This window comes from Chroicocephalus ridibundus, chromosome 6, assembly GCF_963924245.1.
Source record: "Chroicocephalus ridibundus chromosome 6, bChrRid1.1, whole genome shotgun sequence".
NCBI lineage: Eukaryota > Metazoa > Chordata > Aves > Charadriiformes > Laridae > Chroicocephalus > Chroicocephalus ridibundus.
In genome coordinates, this window is record NC_086289.1 from 49,069,923 (window position 1) to 49,088,177 (window position 18,255).

Sequence of the window (18,255 nt, forward strand, 5' to 3'; positions counted from 1 at the left end):
TTATATCTCCGAGGACAGTACTCACATGAGTAACTATTTGGTTCTTTGTAGTTTGGCCTTAAATCCTTGTATGAAGATACTGTGTACCAGGAATACAAGGCTGCCATTTCAATTCATTTATATCAACTAATGATTAGATCGCAGTGGAGTTCAGACACTACTCACAAGAGCCATTTATGAATTTATAATGCAGTACCTATTGTTTTCTAATGCATACAGATTATTTCATTTTCCATCTCTAACACTACGGCAAATACACATGTGCTGCTCTTCCTGTTGCATTACACATTCAAAAATGAAAGAACCTGCTTTTTGAAGCGTTATTCAGCTTGCACTTAGAATCATGCAAGCTGAAGTACATCTCTAAACTTTAATTACAAGTCTTATTTCTGCATTAATACAAAAGCTCAACCTCATACTACAATTTCTCCGGATATAGTTTTAGAGATACTAACAAAACTTCTTATTCTTCCTGAATCTGATACACATTTCAGTTTGCTACATGCCCGTCAAGAGAAAACACCAAAAACCTGCACATCCTTATCCATTACAGTACCTACGTGTCTTGCTCTATCTTCACTAACTTTAATGACGCATGAGACCATGTTAACAAGTGTTCTCATTTACAGGTTCACGCTTGCTAATTTATAACAGAATTGTGTCCCAAGTTCCATTTTTAAGTAACATACTGACAGCAACTGTCAAAGAAGCAAACCTAGGTTTCCATTTTTTATCCTGGTAAATGGCTGGTTCTGTTCACACCTAACTTATCCAAAAAATCATCTTCGGTAGCTTTGGAAACATAGCCAGTCATTCACTTACTAGAATCTCTGAAATACTTTATGCAATCATATGTAATTTTTTTTATTAATTGTTCTGGACATTATTCTGCTTAGGAATGCAGTACTAAACTGTTTCAAAGGTCACAATCAAACACCTCTGACATGCAAAGAAATCCATTCACTTCAACAGACGAAGATTTAAGCCGGCATACCGGGCTTCTTTGGTTTGTTTTTTTGACCATTTTATAGCCTCTGGTCAATGCTAGATTGCAAAACAGAAGTCCTTTTCAGCAATATTGCTAAACACATCCTATTGCCAATCACCATAATAAGAAAGGGGAGAAGTATCAAGGAACAGCACAGAAATAATTAGATGGGAACTATAGTGTTGTGAGCAACCTGGTCTAGCTGAAAACGTCCCTGCTCATTGCAGGGGGTCGGACTAGATGACCCTCCAACCCAAATTACTCTGCAATTCTGTAATTATCCAGACAAATCGAAGACACACATACCAAGCATCTTTCAGTATGCATTCAGCTCTGTTTAATTATATTGCCATTGTTAATTAAGTCATACCACTCCACAAGCACTTTGAGAAAAAACAAAACAAAAACCTACTTTGAGAAACAACTTAGCAAGAATGATCTAAATATTGCCTGTAAAAACAACGTAAAAACCTTGCATCTTCTTTATTTACAGTAAAAACTAGTCAAACTTACTGTTTTAATTCTTCTTTAAAAAGTTCCAAATTACTCTTTTTCTTTTCCTTCTCTCCTTTCTTCAAAGGCTAAAATTAAAGATATATCAGCCAACATTTCAGCAGATAAAAATGAAACAAAAATAAAAATTACATCTATATAACAAAATCTTAGATAATTTCCATGCATATTTTACCCACAGCTTTCAAACCAAGTAAACTACAGGAGAAAAAAAAAAACCAAACACAAAACAACAAAACATACAGACTTGAAGACATTAAGACTGAGTGCTATCAAACACAAAGCTAGAAAATATAAAATTAAGGACAGCTTAAACTAAACTTTGTTACTTCTCATTATTACAATGCAGCATGTGTGATCAAACACTCTCTCTACAACATACAAATTTAAAATATCTGTAATGTATTTTGTCAGTCTGTTCCACTTAGAAACTTAGAAGCAGACTCCACCCCTAGCAAACCATCATGCTCTAATTAAATTGATATATGTGGGTACATATATATGTAAATTATTTTACATATATATATTTAATTATTTTATCCACAAACATTCTACGTGAAAAGAATTTCCTTCTTTTGCTTCCTTTTGGCTATAAATACAGGTCTGAAAAAACAGTTACTCTAAATAGTTCAAGATCCTCAGAAAAAACACTCTTGAATGCCAAATATGGAAATTGTAATGTTACTTTTTTTTTTTTTACTGTAACATATGGACCTTAACTAACTCATCTGAACTCTTATCTTCAAGAACATTGCTTTTATATAACCAAATTTAAATGAAAACGTTTCCAATAGGCAGACATACAAAATATTTATTGTGTTACACACTACAGCTTCGGAAAAACTGGACTTCCTACTCACCCCAGGCAAAGTTGTTTGTTTGTTTTTGTTTTTGGGGAGGGTCTGCCAAATAAATAAAATCATTTTTACCTCATTATCTTCAATCACCATTGGACAGGGCAAGTGAGTAAACTCATTGCATTACTTGATAAGTATTTATGACAAATTTGAAAAGCAGTAATATTCTTACAGTACAAACACTTGCATATGACAGAACAGAGCTCAGCATAATAATAAATGCTACAATTCATATCTGTAACTGTAGAGCTTTACATACAATGAAAATCAAAACTGCCATCCAGTATTATCCCACTAACCTAAATTTGAGTTTTACTTAGAGCTGGTAGGGAGGCTAGGATGGGATTACTCACAACTACCATATTACATCTCATTTCCCACCCTAACAGGCAGTACCATAAATGTTTCACTGAAGCTTAAAAATTGTAGTAAGCTCTATTAAAAGACTTTTTAAAGACATCCAAGACATTAATTACACATTACACATATACAGTAGTAACAGTAATCATACGTAACTATCACTTGACTTGAAGACTAAGTTAGTTCATAATATTTCCATTACTTTTCATGATGAAATCTCAGTTTAAGAACAAAAAAAAAAGTATCAAACCATGCAGAAGTCAAAATCAATTAAATAAAAACGAGGTGTTCAGCTTCAAAAATGTGCAAGTTCTACAACTTATTTGGTACAACTCAAAGAGCTAAAGGGTCTTCTCAAACATTACCACAAAAAAATATTTCAAAAACCTCACCAAGAAAAACTTGCATGAGTGCAAAGGTCAATTTTTTTTTTTTTAAGTTATAAAAACCTAAAAACAGATGGCAGCAAGAAGAATTGCTTCTAAACTTCACAAATTCTCGGGACTGGAGATACTGTTACTTTGCAACAGTCACTAAATCTGTACTCCTGAGAAGTCTGTCTCGATTAGCAGGAATACAGTAAAAAAATAAAGCCGCCAAATCAAAGTGCAGTACTAGGTATATCATGCTGGACACAGAGCTACTGGACCTCTGCATTTCATCATCTTGTTATTTGCTATGGGATTAGGCAAATCAAAATTTCCACCTTACATTAATATGTGATAAATGCAGAAAAAAAAAAAATACTCTGCAAGATCACACAGACCTTTTTCTAAGCACTTCTAAATACTTCCTAAGTATGGGGTAAACATTCAAATAAGAAACTTACAGGCTTTTTGGTTTCTATCATTAAGAGTGATGGAGGCTTCTCATTAGATGGCTGGCTTGGTTGATTTTTTTGATCTGAAAATCGTGATGAAGGCTTATAGATTTTACCCCGTTTTTCATCAGTTTCATGCTCCTCTGAAATTAAAGGCAAATTAAAACCAAATTGTATTAACTAATGCTGCACAATACTGTTCATTAGAAAGAACGCCATTGTTCTTTAGTCTTGTTCATTCAATTAAATATATTATTTCATTAAAAAAAGTGATAATACAAACTTTCTGTAATTTAACACCTTTTAACATGAGAAAAAGAACACAGATTAGGTATTTTAAAACAGAGCATTTTTCCTTCTGAGGTTAAAAGACAAATCACCTCACTACCCAACTAACGAGTCAAAGCATAAATCAGATTTTAGCATCAAGTTCCCTTTGCTGCTTTTAATGTAACATATTAATTTTAAAATGCAACTCAAAGTCAATCTTCGTCTTTACTCAAAGCCAGATGATCCACCACCCCCAAAAAAAGATTAGTTGTACCTTTAGATGCATTAACGATTCCTCCTCTTACAAATGTTTTCACTTTATTACCATCACTTCCTTCAAAGGCAGCAAGGAATTCTTCATAAATTTCTGCAGCAGCCTTCTCATCCTCCTACGTAGCAAATGTTAATCTATTTACTATCATCACTGAACAACTTTCACTAGACCGCTATTCTTAAATTAGCTATGTGACCTTCGTTTTTATTTTCTAGAGTTCATGCTACAAACTGCATCAAATGAGTTTCAATTTTAGAGAGAATTCAAATTTCTGAGAAATGCAGGAAGAACACAGCACGTAATACATAAAGCGAATAAGGCATGTATGCTCAAATACGGCTGTTCATTTACAAGAGTTTACAGAGCAATTTAACACTCAAGATGCCAAACAGAAGAGATCATATGAAAGACACACATCATGAAACTGCAGCTTTGTTGACCTAAGCATCAGAGAACAGTACATATTCCATCTTACCCATTATGCTCAACCCATGTGACTGAAGGAGATTAACAACTGGATCACTTTTATGCATTTCCCAGAGAAGAAGTTAATTCAATGACTTAATAAAGTTGAGCGAGACACTAAATGTAGCACTACCACGTTTCTTTAGGCTAGTATTTCCAACAACCTAGCAGAAGATATCCCACTGAAATATAGTAAGAGTTGTGCGTGTAAAGTTCAAAGCCAAAAGTTTTCAAAACTTCCACCTTACCAACTATAAGCTACATGTTTCCTAAAATTTGGATGCTCCTGAGTATCCTAAAATTCAATATCAAACATTACTGTTTTTATTAATTCCAAAAGAAGCCATTAGACAAAAATATGTTTTACAAAATAACAAGGGCATGTAAGGAAACAATTTCTAATTACTGAAATCCAATGATAGAGGGCAAAGAAGGAACAGAAAATAACCTAAGGTGTCTTCATGTTGAGCGACACAACAATCAATGGGTTGTTGTAATTCAGTATTTCAGGAAGCCAGAGAACTTGATTTCTCAGACATGAGGAGAGAGACACAAGTCTCTCTCCCTATCTTAATGCCATGGATGCCAAGAACAAATTAAACACCCAAAATATAATTCACTTTCATTCTTAGAAAGCTAAAATTATCAAAATAAAGAAATTCATTGATAAAGCTGGTTGTAACCTAAAAGCAAACTTATTTCAGTTCTGCATACAAAATAAAATACTCATGGTATACCATTACCTTCTTTTTTAATTCTTCTTGCTCCTTCTTGCTCAGAGTCCTTTTGGCAGCACTCATTTTGCCAATACTGAATGCTTTAAGTTTGCTTTCCATTACAGGCTGCAAAAGGAGTAAGAAAACAAATATTAAAAATATGTTACTCTTTACCTTGGTCTGGACCAGCAACTTTCTACCTGAAGTGACTTAACCTAAACAAAACAAAGGCTTCCTGTACTTCTCTCTGAACTTGCCATTATCTAATACAACCAAAAAATTTAAAACTGTGTTTTTTAAAAAAAACAAATAACCCTTGGTGTAATGAGAAAGCTTTTAATATACCACTCAAGCACAGCTGAAAACTGACGGGTACTTGCTGTAAGAGCCTGAAGATCTTATCATTATGCAACATGCAGTTTCTAAACCTTTGGAAATACATGCTTTGCACTACAGTTCCTTTTTGATCATCGCAATTTCCAGAATGTAAAAAACAAAAAAAACTTCTAAAAGCTTTTCTGACTATTTTGGTCAGAAGAATGTTTGTGCAAGGTTGAACAGGTGTAACTGAAGAACAAAATGGATGTTAAATTTCAGTTGTACTTCAAGGTTAAATGTGGCATTTTTGCTTGAAGAAGAAAATGTATTTGTGAGGTTTTCAGCTACTAGTTAAATAAACCAAAAGACCTCCTATTTAGTTCCTAGAATCCTTCTGGTTTAGGTAATTTAACTACCATTCCTCCCTTCTTGAAACCCTGATGAAGGAAGGACTCCACATAACAGCCACTTCTGGAGAGTACGGAATGAGAATTCTTAAGATTCTATTTAGTTAGTTAACAGGCAGTAAAGTGTTGAGAGAGGAAGGACGACAGGATGAAGGCCATGTTCAAAAGACACTGACAACGGGAAGGAGAGGAGAGAAGCAGCTTCTCTGGAAAATCCTAGGTTAACACAATAATCCATAAAGAACCAGCACAAGAACAAGAAAAAAAGCCCCAAAAGACCAAAAGATAAGCTATTAGCCTTTATTTTCAAGATATTTTGGATGTACTTGCACAGTGATGCTTAAAACTACCACTTTTGCAATGACAGTTCTTTAAAAAAAAGAAAAGAATTCCTCTGGGAGTAATTGTCTTTGTAAAGGCTTTTATTTCTAGTATCAGCTTCCTATTCAGAATTTTTCACATATGAAAAAGCATTGTGAAAAACAACTCTTTGAAACACCTTCAGTTTATAATCCTTGTTTAGTATCACAAATACCTCTTAGATCTGTGCCAAGCGTATGACCAGAATAGCTCATATTTCTTTGAAAAATGCTTCCTACTTCATCATTAAAAGGAAAATTATCAGCTACAAATTAATGCAGTGTTATCTGTGGAGTCATCTGGTTTATGACACTATGTTTGTTGACATGAGCTTCTGTGGCAGATTTATCAGGAGCTTTTCATGCGTCTGTGTGTTTTTGAAGTTAATAAAATCCAGTTTTCCTGTTGACAGCTTATATTTCACTATGACAAACAATATACAACCTTGGCAAAACATGGGCAAAGCAACACAGAGAAAACAAATACCACACTCCTACCCAAGGTTTATCCTGTCATCAGGAAATAATCTCTTACAATAGTGTTCCAGAATACCTGCAGATCAGCCACGTGAATATATGTTCTAGTGACATAAGGGAAGCAGATGTGGGATAAGAAGAGTTCTGGCACTAAGATCCCCTCAGTTTAGAAAGGGTCTCAGAAAAAAATGCCAAGAACCACTACCTTCAAAGTGGCTGCAGCAATATAAATTAATAGGATTGAACTACTTTATGCCTACTAGTTACATTCCAGTAGGCAATTATAACATTATTATTAACCATATGCAGCTTCACAGAATTCCTAACAGAGCTAAACAAAACTTGAAGGCCTTCCTCCTTCAAAAAATGGAATACAGGGTAAAGCAAATGATGGAAGCAAAGAGAAAGCTTCTAGCTGAGTAATCAAATCACTGTATGAAAGCAAACTCCCATTAAACATAAAGCTGCACTGAATATAAGGTGGCACAAAGAACTGAAGTCCCAGTTCCATGGACAATACAAAATATCCAAGAGATTTAAGAGCAGTTTTCCCCAAATTGTAGCAAGTAAAGCAAATCAATAAAAGGATCTACTTCTTCATGGAAAGTTTATGCTATCATAACTTGAATAATGTTATCTTATGAGCAATTTAAGAGCTAGTAATTGACTTTTTCATATACAAAATCAAATAGAAATCTTGAAGAAAATCCAAACCACAGAATGAATTGTCTGGTATTAACGCTCTGTTTGGCTCTTGCTGATTGTTTTCATTTTAGCTCAGAAATAGGTAGGCCTTCAAGCAACATACTAACCACATAACCAAGTGAAGGTCTCTTCAATGGGGAAAAAAAAAGAAAAGACTAGGTAACTATTCTTACCTTTTGCTTTAAGTGTATTAGAAAGAAAAATAAAGGATGAAATTAGGGCCACCAACTCATTTTTGAGAAGACAACTGAATACGAAAAGACACTTTAATGCACAGTGACTCTTTCAATTAATCACCTTGTGTTTTGAACTATTCCTCAGTATAAGAGATAAACATATACGGAGACCCTACTGGTTCTTCCTGTTCAAGTATCTATTATGAATGCAGCATCATGCAGCAGAGTTTCCTACAGTAGTGGTAGTTTGAAAGTTTCAAGGATATTTTTAAACATGAAAATCAATAGTTCATTTACAAACACCTGCAGATTAGATACCCAATGCAACAGAGTCTGCCTGCAGCAAGTGTTTTCTTTAGAGAACACACCTATTTTGAGTTTGTGGGTTTGGCTGGATTTTTTGGTTTGGGTTTTTTTTTGCTGTTTTTAAATATTTTGGACTTACATGTGTATCAGCAGATCCAGTGGTGTGTACTGCATCTGGTGCTCTGACCTGAAGAGAGAATGAACAGGAGGTGAGGTACAGAAAAAGAAACAAACAACCTCTGGGGTTTTTTAGTGAGTTTTTCAAATGTTTTGAATGTTTCATCAGTTTTTCGAATGTTTTTGAATGTTTCAACGTCAACATCCAAATAAACATGAACAAAGATACATGTAATGTATTTTAATGATGTAAATGAACAGGGTCACAGCGTGAACAATGTAAGGCAAACAAGAAATTAAAGACAGACTGTTTTGCTACCATTAAAAAGTCTACATTTCCACAACTGGATTTTTATAAACATGCCACTGTAAGGAAAAAATTAAGTTTGTTACACTGAATCTGCAAGAGTTGACGTTAAAGGGTATTAAAGATTACATCAAGTCCTTGATTGTATTTGCCTTACTATAAAATCATTTCCAGAACTGCTCTAATTAATATTATTACTTTAAACTGTAACTGAACGGTAACATGTAAACCAGTGAATATGCAAAACGTGCACAGGCATTTTTAAAACTGAGGTTTTTAAATGAGTTTAAGTGATGGAGAACACTCCAACGAACAGGACTGAATGCATTTTTAGAGTATGTAATGCCCAAATTCCAGAAAACCTCACTGACATAACATCTATTAAGACCAAACTGCCTGATGCACAATTCACATCTAAATTGAAATTTAAGTCAAAATAAAACATTTCCACTAGCTGAAATCTCTTCATTAGTTACAGAACATTAGCACTTCTCCCTATTACCAGGAATTTACAGTTTCTACCAGAAATAGTAATATACAGTGCTCATCTCCAGTCTTCCAAAATGGACAAGCACCAAATGCTACTCTAAAAGATAATTCACTAGAACTCGTTTTCATTTCACATCATGCATTTTCATCAACTAAGACAGAGATATTTATCTTTGAACAAGTACATTCCTATGTTTTACAGTCAAATCAATTCAGAAAAAGTGTTAGACAGCACTTCAAGGACCAGAACTAAGTCCACAAAGGTAAAGAGAGACAAAAAGATAAAACCCTTAAAAGGGAGAAGAAAAAGGCTCCTAGGTATATACAAACGGGGTTTCCTTAAGAAAATGGGGGGGGGGGGAATGACAACACACACGGCCCCCCCAATAAGTCTTACACTCAAAGACCTCCCAAATCTGCTTACCTGCAATACTATACATTACTCACAAGGCACATCTTTGCTCAGAAGGTAATAAAAAGTTTAGTTCACATGTACCAGTAGTAGTTTATTAAAATACACGTGGAAGCAAATATCACAAGCCTCTTTTATTAACAGTCCTTCCTGCGAATTTTTCCTCTGTATTTGTTGCTGGATTTTTTTTGTGACTCAGATCACAAATCATGGCACTCAGATCAGTAATCTGGTATCCACAGTTCTACATACTGCAAGAATGGAGCTTAAGGAAACCTGTCCTCCCCCAGAGAGTTTATGAATGTATAGCACAACATCGCACAGTTAGAAGAAAGACACTGTGTAAAATAATTTCAGAGCTTGAAAACAGCATTCTTCCTGCTGCCAGCTGCCACCCTGCGTCAGCAAACACATTAGTTACAATCCCACCCTTAAAAAGAAAATAAAATATGTTTAGACCTGCAGTTAATAAGATAAATCTCAAAGGTGGACTGATACAATGCTGCCTGCCTTAGTGTACTGAGAGTGAAGACCTAGCACCGCTTGGGGGAAGGAGGTTGTTTGGCCAATGCATAACAGAAATGACCATTTCTCAACTCTCCACATCTGTTTCATTTACAGAAGTTTTGGAAAGCAACACCTTCCAACACGGATGGGTGCTGAAGCTGCTTATAGGAAGGACAACAAACAAGGCATCACACACAGTAACAAACAGTACCAACACTCAGTACAATGACACTAGAGACACAACATCCTGAGAAAGAACGTAAGAAAAAAAAAAAATTAAGTCACTAAATCTGTTTCTCCAGCAACAGAACAGATGATACTGCTTGGAAAGTCTTTCAATGCACTGCAGCATTCAAGAGATTCTGCAGGCTAACAGCAGAAAAGCAGGCCAATGATCAAAAAAGTCTGGAAGTCGCTGAGCTAGAAGCACAGTGGCGCTCCCCAATCTGCTAACAAGGACAAGGGCACTGTGGAGAAACCACCCCGAACGTTAGCCAAGCAACAGAATTTCTAACAACGTGCATTGTGAAAACTTCTAAAAGCAGTTTTAGCTTTTAAACCAGCTTTCTCTTGCAGCAACTAGCAGGTTTGCAGAGCCACATTATTCATCTCCTTAAACAGTTCTTATTTTTAAGGTCTTCTCTTCCCAACTATAAATTTAGTTCATACCTTTGGTACTGCTTCTGACCATCCAAGTAACTGCACCCACAAAGTACAAGACAAAGCGATTCTTGACAAAATTACAAATTGCTATCTGCCTGTTTCTAAATAGCAGCTATTAAAAAAACTTACTTCTTACAGCACTGCACTTTGCATCCATCTGCACTGCCTTGAGAAAAGGAGCAATTTTGTTTCCTTAAGTTATACCAGCTGAGTTGACTCAATAGAATCACAGTATCTTTTAAACATTGACAGAGCGGAGCATTCCAGAAGATATTATCCACCTGTGTTGAAACCTGGAACAGGCTTCTCATCACATTAAGTAGCTCAATTGAAATAACTGTTGAAAGAAACATACCCAAAGCTCTGTCCTGCACCTGCTGATGGCTGAGATGTGAGGATAGCTCCTTTGTGTTCAAAAATGCAATGAGTCCATCTTTCAGTTATTGACAGCATAAACAATCTACAAACGTCCTCTTACTCCCAACCCGCTGCCTCTACCACTCTGCATTAGACTTATCTTTTTTTTTTTTTGTTTTCCTTCCCTGTAAACCAGACTATTTTCCAGCTGGATCACTTTCTCAATCTCTTTCACTATACAGGTCACTCAAAGAATTGTGCCAGAATAAGTGAAGTAGCAATGCAGGCTGCTGACATGGCATTTCAGTAAAATACAGCCCTGTCAAACCACAGTCTTGGAGGTCAGGTCAGGTCTCCATTACCAACTCTAGCCAAGTTTATTCAACCTTCAAAAGAATAAAATAAATAAATAAAAAGAAAATCTTCAAAGGACCATACAAATGCGATTTATGACAAATTCCTATCAGAAAGCCAAAGCAGAGAGCCCTCTCTCAAGATTCTGATGTTTAAATTTTTTTCCAGCTTCATGGCAGCTTCCAAACCAAACAGAGAAGAGATGACTCCTCTCCCAATCTTCCTTCCTGTCAGCAGTGCAAGTGCCCACAAATCCAGCTCTCCATAGTTTCTCCAAATTTAACAATCTCTGGGTAAAACTGGCATGATCATGTTACTTCACAAATACTTTAAAAAGGCTGTATAACATAAACAAATTCTCTTTTTTCTTCTTTTTTTTTTAATTAATACTGATGCCATTTAGTAAAACAACAAACAGCAACAAAAGCTGCCAATAAAACCCAGAAGACAATCCCATGGCCTTCCAAATGCTGAATGTTATTTTAACAACTTTAATGGCTACAATTTAAACACAAATAAGAGCCCTGCCCTTGCAGAAACTACTAGCTTCAGGGTAAACTGTTTACGAGAAACTCTGGTGCAAGACACTCTTGCCCCGTTTCAACACCTTCCACTGATTCTGCCCCCACAGTGGGCAGCTGCTCAGAAGGAACCAGATCACTTTTCCAGATCTATCTGATCACCCAGGAAAGTGAGAACTGGGGAGGTTCAGCCAAACCAGTTTCCAATTCGCAGCAGGCTCCCTCCCCCCAGTCATGCCAAATCAACTACAGAGGACAGTGTTTAGGAGGGAAAAAATAGCTAAGGCTGGGATTGGTTTGTGTCAGCACAGATATCAAGGAAAAGCAAATGGAATCACAGCTTAATTTGTTAAAATCGAGCAAAGATGGTGAGGTTTCCAGCCCAAATTGTCTTTTTTATTCTTCCTTTCTCTATCAAACTATCTAGAAAACAAACACCTGCAAATTATTTTATAGCCAATCTATTTACTCTTTACATTTACTGGAATACTGCATATTAATGTTATTCATTATTTAAATGGACGTCACTTGCTGACACAAAAGTAAATGGAAAACGGTTTTCTCCAAAGTACTTGCAAGGAATGTTATTCCATTATAACCTTAAACTCAGATGAACAGGAGCTGCCAACATTTAACCTTCTACTGCTAGAGAGGAAATGAGGACACCTCCTTTTATGTTTCCACCTCCCACTCCTGGTCACCAGTTGAACAATAATACAGGTAAAGTTAAAAATCGCAAGTTTCACCATCCTGCAGAACACTACATCTAACTGGAATTCACTACACATACAGATTTTACATTGCTGCTCCTCATACACTAACTTACCAAGGAAAGTTGTCCATTCACGAGCAAGTAATCACTGTTCTTCAACACCTAATTAACACATACCTTACTCAATAAACCTGAGAAATGCATTTAAGATTAAGGAATGTTGCTAAAGCATCTTTTAGAATGAAAAACAGGAAACCTGTGGCTTAGTCCCAGTGGATCATCTCTTCCACCACACGGTATCCAATTCATACAGTATTATATGTAAGAGCAGCGGACATGCAATAGTCGCTATTCTCAGAAGATAAAATAAGAAAATGGCAGAGTCATTGAGTAGCCAATATTTCATTACATCAAGACAATAATTGAACATAATCAGTACCTGCCATTTTAGAATCATATCCTACCTACACTGACCTCCTGTGCAGTCTTGGGCAATCTCTATCTTTTCTTCCTTCATTTTGTCCTTCTTTCCTATTTAGATTTCTTGAAATCTCAAGCACATTATCTTGCTGTCCTAATCTCAAAGTGACAAAAGAATAGATGTTGCTTTTGCAACACATTACACATCGGAGACTCTCAAAGTCACTTAGAAGCTGACAGTATCATAAAAAGCAGCTACCACCACCGCGACACAGGCCATGGGTACTCCTGGACCTGTATGTACTATCTCCAGCAACAGTTTTCAAACAGCGAATCAAACAGGTAACACCTGACTGAAGTAAGCTTCATTTTACATTATAAAACAAAATAACTAGCTAGATGTTCAAAATCAGTATGTGAACACTAAGACCGAAGAACAAACACCACACATTCTGAAGGGGAAAAAACGAATCTTACTTAAGTGTCAAAGCCTTCAAACGCTAGGCCACAGCTCTTCACAGAAAATAAAATGTCACCATGTCTTCCCAGGAGGCAGGCTAGAAGCCAGCAAAGGCACATCTTGGAACTGCCACTGAAACATATCCTATGGAGTCTACAAGACATATTCATTTTGCAAGTACAATTATTCTTATAACTTGCAAATGGAGCCTAAAACTTCAATTTTGATATGTAAGTAAACAAATCTTAAGGGATTTTAAAAAAATCAAAGTGTCTGATAAATGATTACCTTAAGAAATTGAGCAAAATTGTTATTTGCTTAGATTATTAAACGCTAAACAGTTTCATACAGGTTCAACTAAAAATGCACATTTTTATGCTTGTGTTATTAAATTAATTACAATAAATAAATCCCATGTCTTGTTTTATTTTACTTGTCAATAAAAAAAAAAAAACAAAACACATTCTCGTGGATCCAAGTATGTACCAGCACTATTTTCTTTGGCACATAAAATAATATTGGCAATATAAAACAAGAAGACCTAGAAAGTAAAGCATGGGAAAAAGACTACTGGAAACACAGCATATACGTCTAGAGAAATGAGAAAATGAAGGGTGAGGGGGAACCGCACATAGATGGCAAGATACAGGACCTCCTCAACAGGCCTAACGCACACGTTTGAGTTTACATCCTCTAGCAGTCCCATCAAATTCAATGGGATGGATGATTTAGTGTGAAAAGTGAAGCATCTGCACATACCTCTGCAGAACTGAGATCTAGAACAGAAAACAATTCTACTAAATTAACTATTATTGTATATTAAAAAAAGAGTACAATCAGCACAGAAATAGTAAACAACAAAACAAAAAAGTCTGGGATGTAACTGTGAAAAGGAATCACATCTGGGTTGCTTTTGTGTGCCATGTTATCAGTTGCAGTAATCAACAATTAAATTATTATTCCATGTCTAATTATATTTGAAATCCCAAAATGTTTTATTCCCTGGAAACCATTCTCCATAAATTAAGACCTAATTTACTACTAAAGTTTTCTGTCCAGTTCTTACTTGCAGTTCCAAACCAAATGCAAGATCCAAAAAGTGTTTCCTGGCAATATTTGGAATAGATCATAAGAGGCAAACGAAAATAAAACTCTCCTACTCGAATAACACCAACTGGGTAAACATGCAAAGGCTCTCAGTAACTACATTTCAGCTAGTTTCCTAGCAGCAACAAAATAAAAAAATCCTGGTTTAGCTGAATACAAAAATGGGTAAAATTTATTCATCTATGTAGCACTGGAAATTCCTGAGCCAAAATGTAGCTTCTCCCTCGACTGATTTACACACTCGCACACAAAATAAAGAATTAAAAATAAATAATAAAATTTAGAAAAAAAAAAAAACAAACTGGAAGATTCATATGCTTCTGGTCTAAAACCTGCAACAAGGCTGAGTGAAAGGGAGCCTCACTAATCACTAACCCTCAAACCGTCAGCTGCCAGCGCATCCCCCAAAACACGTCTCACCCCCTACTCTCCCCGCGGGAGGGGGATGCTTAGCGAGCAGCCCGCTCCGGGCTGGCATCACCCGCAGCCAGGCGCCGGCTTCAGCCCTGCACAACTTTGCCAGAACTCCTGCACGACCTGGACTTCTGCTCTGCAAATCCAACGTACAAAAACTACTGGAAGCAGAGCGGGCACAGCGAAGAGAGCGGGGAACGCCAGGATGATTTTGGTGAACTCTGTAATTCCACCGCAAATCAAAAGAAACTCCATCTCAAATTACCGTTTTGCTTCAGGCTCGCAAGTTGGAAACTAACCCCACGCGTGCCCCAGCCCACGGCGGGGATCAGGACTCCCGGCACGACAGAAATTAGCAGGGGCAAGGGTGGCACTCGGGCATTAACTAACCGTCCGTACCCAAACCCGGGGACGCGCCGTTAGCACAGGCCGGCCCGCGCCCGCCGCCACAGCGCGCCCCGCCGCGACGCCGGGGCGCGGGGACGTCAGGAGGCCGTCGCCCCGGGCTAGAATCGTGCCGAGGGCGGTCCCGGGGAGCGGGGATGCCCCGCGGGAGGCTCGGGCCCCTCGGCCCCGCCGCGCCACCCCTTTCCCGCCTCCCCACCCCCTCCCGGGGCCCACAGTCACCCGGGAGGAGAGCAGGGACGGAGCAGGCCGCGCCGCCCGCGCCTCGCCGCCCCGCCACTCCCGGGCCCCGCCGCCGCGCCGGCAGGCGGCGGCCGTACCCCCTCGGCGGCGGAGCGGGCCGGCGGGCGGCTGGGTCGCCCCGCGGAACGGCCTCACCTTCCCACTGGCTTTCTGCGAGCCGCTGGGCGCCTTGTCCGCCATCTTGCCTCTCCCCTCGCTCATCAGCCCTGGCGGCGAGGAAGCGAGCGCCGATCGCACCGAGCCCGCCGAGCGGAGGGCGGGAAGCCGATGGCCGAGCCACTGATGTGGCTGAGGGGAAAGCCTGTGCCCGTACCCTCCCCTTAGCGAGCAGCGGGGACAGCGCAGGCGGTGCCAGCGTCCTTCCCGCGGCTCTCGCTCTCCCGTTAGCCGAAGAAAACCCCCATGAAGTCGCTAGGCGACCCAGATCTTTCTAGCGACCAGCTGCGGGGAGACAGGCAGCGACGGGCAGCCAGCGGCGGGAGCCGGCGCCCGCCCCCAGCGGTGGCGGGCCCGGCCGGGGCCCGGGGCCTGCTGCTGAGCGGGGAACCGGCACGTCCGACCCTGCGGGGGACGCGGGAGAAACCCTGACGGGAGGGAACGTAAAAATGTTACATCAAGTCACGAAAAGCCCAGGAATAAATAGTGAAAAGGGTAGCGCTGCAGCTCCGCCGTTACTGGGTTTGACAGCGCACCACCGCAGCTGCTTGCTTTATTGAACATTGCTTTACTAGGGATTATAACCAAGAGGTGACATTAGATTTATCTTGCATTGCTGGTCACATTACATTTATCTTGAATTCCTGGGCTTTTATGGATTTTCAGCATAATGTGGAAGATGCTAGGCTTGAGATCATGCTTAAGGAAAAGACAGTAGATACACAGAAATTAATGAAAGCTTTAAATCCACCAACTCCCAACGCATGCCGTGTGAGCGAAAGGAGGCAGCAGGGCCTACGCCAATAACCACATTTGCCAGCAAAGGATGAAGCGTGAGCTTCCAGAAGAGGCAAAAAGAAAGCAAAAGGAGAGGGTGAGAAGGGCAGGGGTAACTGGAGAGGACTGGAAGTTTAGAGAGGAGAACAAAACTCTGAGGAAACCTCGCCTGCTGCAGGTGTGCATCCAGCTGTGCAGGGAGGTGTCTGATGAGATATGTGTTGCTCTGCCAGCCGCTATCATTAGGGTGAAGGTTTATCTCTGAGTCTTTTCATGGCTACCATCGTAGTGCAGGTCCTGACACTGGCTGTCACATAGGTTGGCTAGTGGAAGTAATGCTCCTGCTATGAAAATTAACATTCACTCGGGAGCTGGAGAAAAGGAGAAAAGTCTCCCTCAAAGCTGGAAAACACAGATCAATAGGGAAGACCGGCAGCGTAGACAAAACTAAAAGCTACAACCATTTCTTGTTCCTGCTGTGAAGAGCAGCTTCACAGGGATAGCGGGGAGCTGGGGAAACGTCGCCCTTCGCCGCCATGTGCGCCCGCTCCGGCAGGGGGCAGGGACAGCTCGCCACCGGGCACCGACCGTCACCGGGCGCCGCCACCGGGGACAGGGGCCCGCCCGCCCCGCTCGGGAGGCTGCTCCCCAGATGCACCCCTCGGCACGCCTGAGGTTAAATTTACCACGTTACATGATTTCTACTTCCAAAGTCCGCTACACCAAAAATAGCAAAATAATAAATAATAATAATTCCGTAGACACAAATTGCTTTACATTGCAATCAAATAAGTGGTTGGCCAGGCAGCTCTGCTGCAACTAAGAAAAAGGTGAGATAGGCAGAAGGGTCACGTGGCAGAAATATGCATTTCTCCCTGCTTTTCAAGCCTCCTTCCACCATTTGCAGAATAACCATGCAAAACATTTCTGGTAATGGATTGACAGCTAAGGGTCAAGAGATACCAGATGTTTATTGAGCTCCCTTCAGGAATATGCAGTTACAACAGTATGTGTTTGCTATACCTACAGCTGACACAGTACCTTATGATCTAGGATTCTCACCTTCTGCTCTGGAGGACAGCTCTCCATTTCTGCAACCACCTGCACAGCTTTCTGTGGGCACCCCAAGGCTTTGCACAGATTTGAAGTGAAATCACTGCTGGCTTGGAAGAAAGGAAGGAAGGAGAAATAAAACCCACCCCTTGACAGCAGGATTTGTGAGCAATTCCATCAGTATTTTTAGGATGTGCTGAGCTCCAAACTTGCTCATAGAGGAGCCCATCCACAGGAAGGAATGGTGTTGGCCAAGGAGCTTTAGAGATGGATTAGGCAGGATCTTATTGATTCGGAATCCAAGTCAAGTCCTTCTCTTTCCCCATCTTTCTCATTGTTTTCTTGAGAACCACTTCATCAGCTTGCAGAGGCACAGGATTAGTGTCATCCATGAGCTGCTTTTGGATTTTTTTAACATGGTAGCGGAAACAGGTGCAGCAATGCGTTGGAAACAAACCAGCTGGGGAACTTGTACTGGGTAGAAGGGGGCACTCAGGGCCACAGGAGGAGATGCTGGATGCTGCTCAGCTTTCCTGGAACTGCATTAATAAACCTGGTATGAAAGAAAGACTGACACTTCTGGATAAAAAGCAAACATCTAGCAGGAAAGAGGAATATGCTCTTGGATGCTAGAGTTTTGGGGCGACTAATGTTTAGAAAATTTGTGCTCCATTTGGCCTCAATCCCTTTATTTAATCCACCTCATTAATCCTTTTTAATTATCCAACTCATTGTTTAAATCCTCTGCTTACTGCTCAGCCTCCACGCTC

General features: G+C 39.4%; 1 protein-coding gene across 6 annotated transcripts in view; it reads right to left on the reverse strand.

The window, feature by feature from the left end:
• Nucleotides 1–15,875, reverse strand: part of U2SURP (U2 snRNP associated SURP domain containing) — a 46,965-nt gene extending 31,090 nt beyond the window's left edge. The window contains exons 1-8 of one of the 6 annotated variants that reach the window (XM_063337403.1): nucleotides 15,635–15,697; nucleotides 13,348–13,483; nucleotides 8,151–8,198; nucleotides 5,291–5,389; nucleotides 4,083–4,197; nucleotides 3,548–3,681; nucleotides 2,362–2,403; nucleotides 1,502–1,569 (exon numbers count right to left, since the gene is read on the reverse strand). In XM_063337403.1, the coding sequence (XP_063193473.1) occupies nucleotides 1,502–1,569; nucleotides 2,362–2,403; nucleotides 3,548–3,681; nucleotides 4,083–4,197; nucleotides 5,291–5,383 (452 nt within the window). In that variant the 5' untranslated portion in view covers nucleotides 5,384–5,389; nucleotides 8,151–8,198; nucleotides 13,348–13,483; nucleotides 15,635–15,697. Of the gene's footprint in view, nucleotides 1–1,501; nucleotides 1,570–2,361; nucleotides 2,404–3,547; nucleotides 3,682–4,082; nucleotides 4,198–5,290; nucleotides 5,390–8,150; nucleotides 8,199–13,347; nucleotides 13,484–15,634 lie in introns of all 6 variants that reach the window. The other 5 variants (XM_063337404.1, XM_063337402.1, XM_063337398.1 and 2 more) reach the window with 5 other exon arrangements.
• Between the last annotated feature and the right edge of the window lie 2,380 nt (nucleotides 15,876–18,255).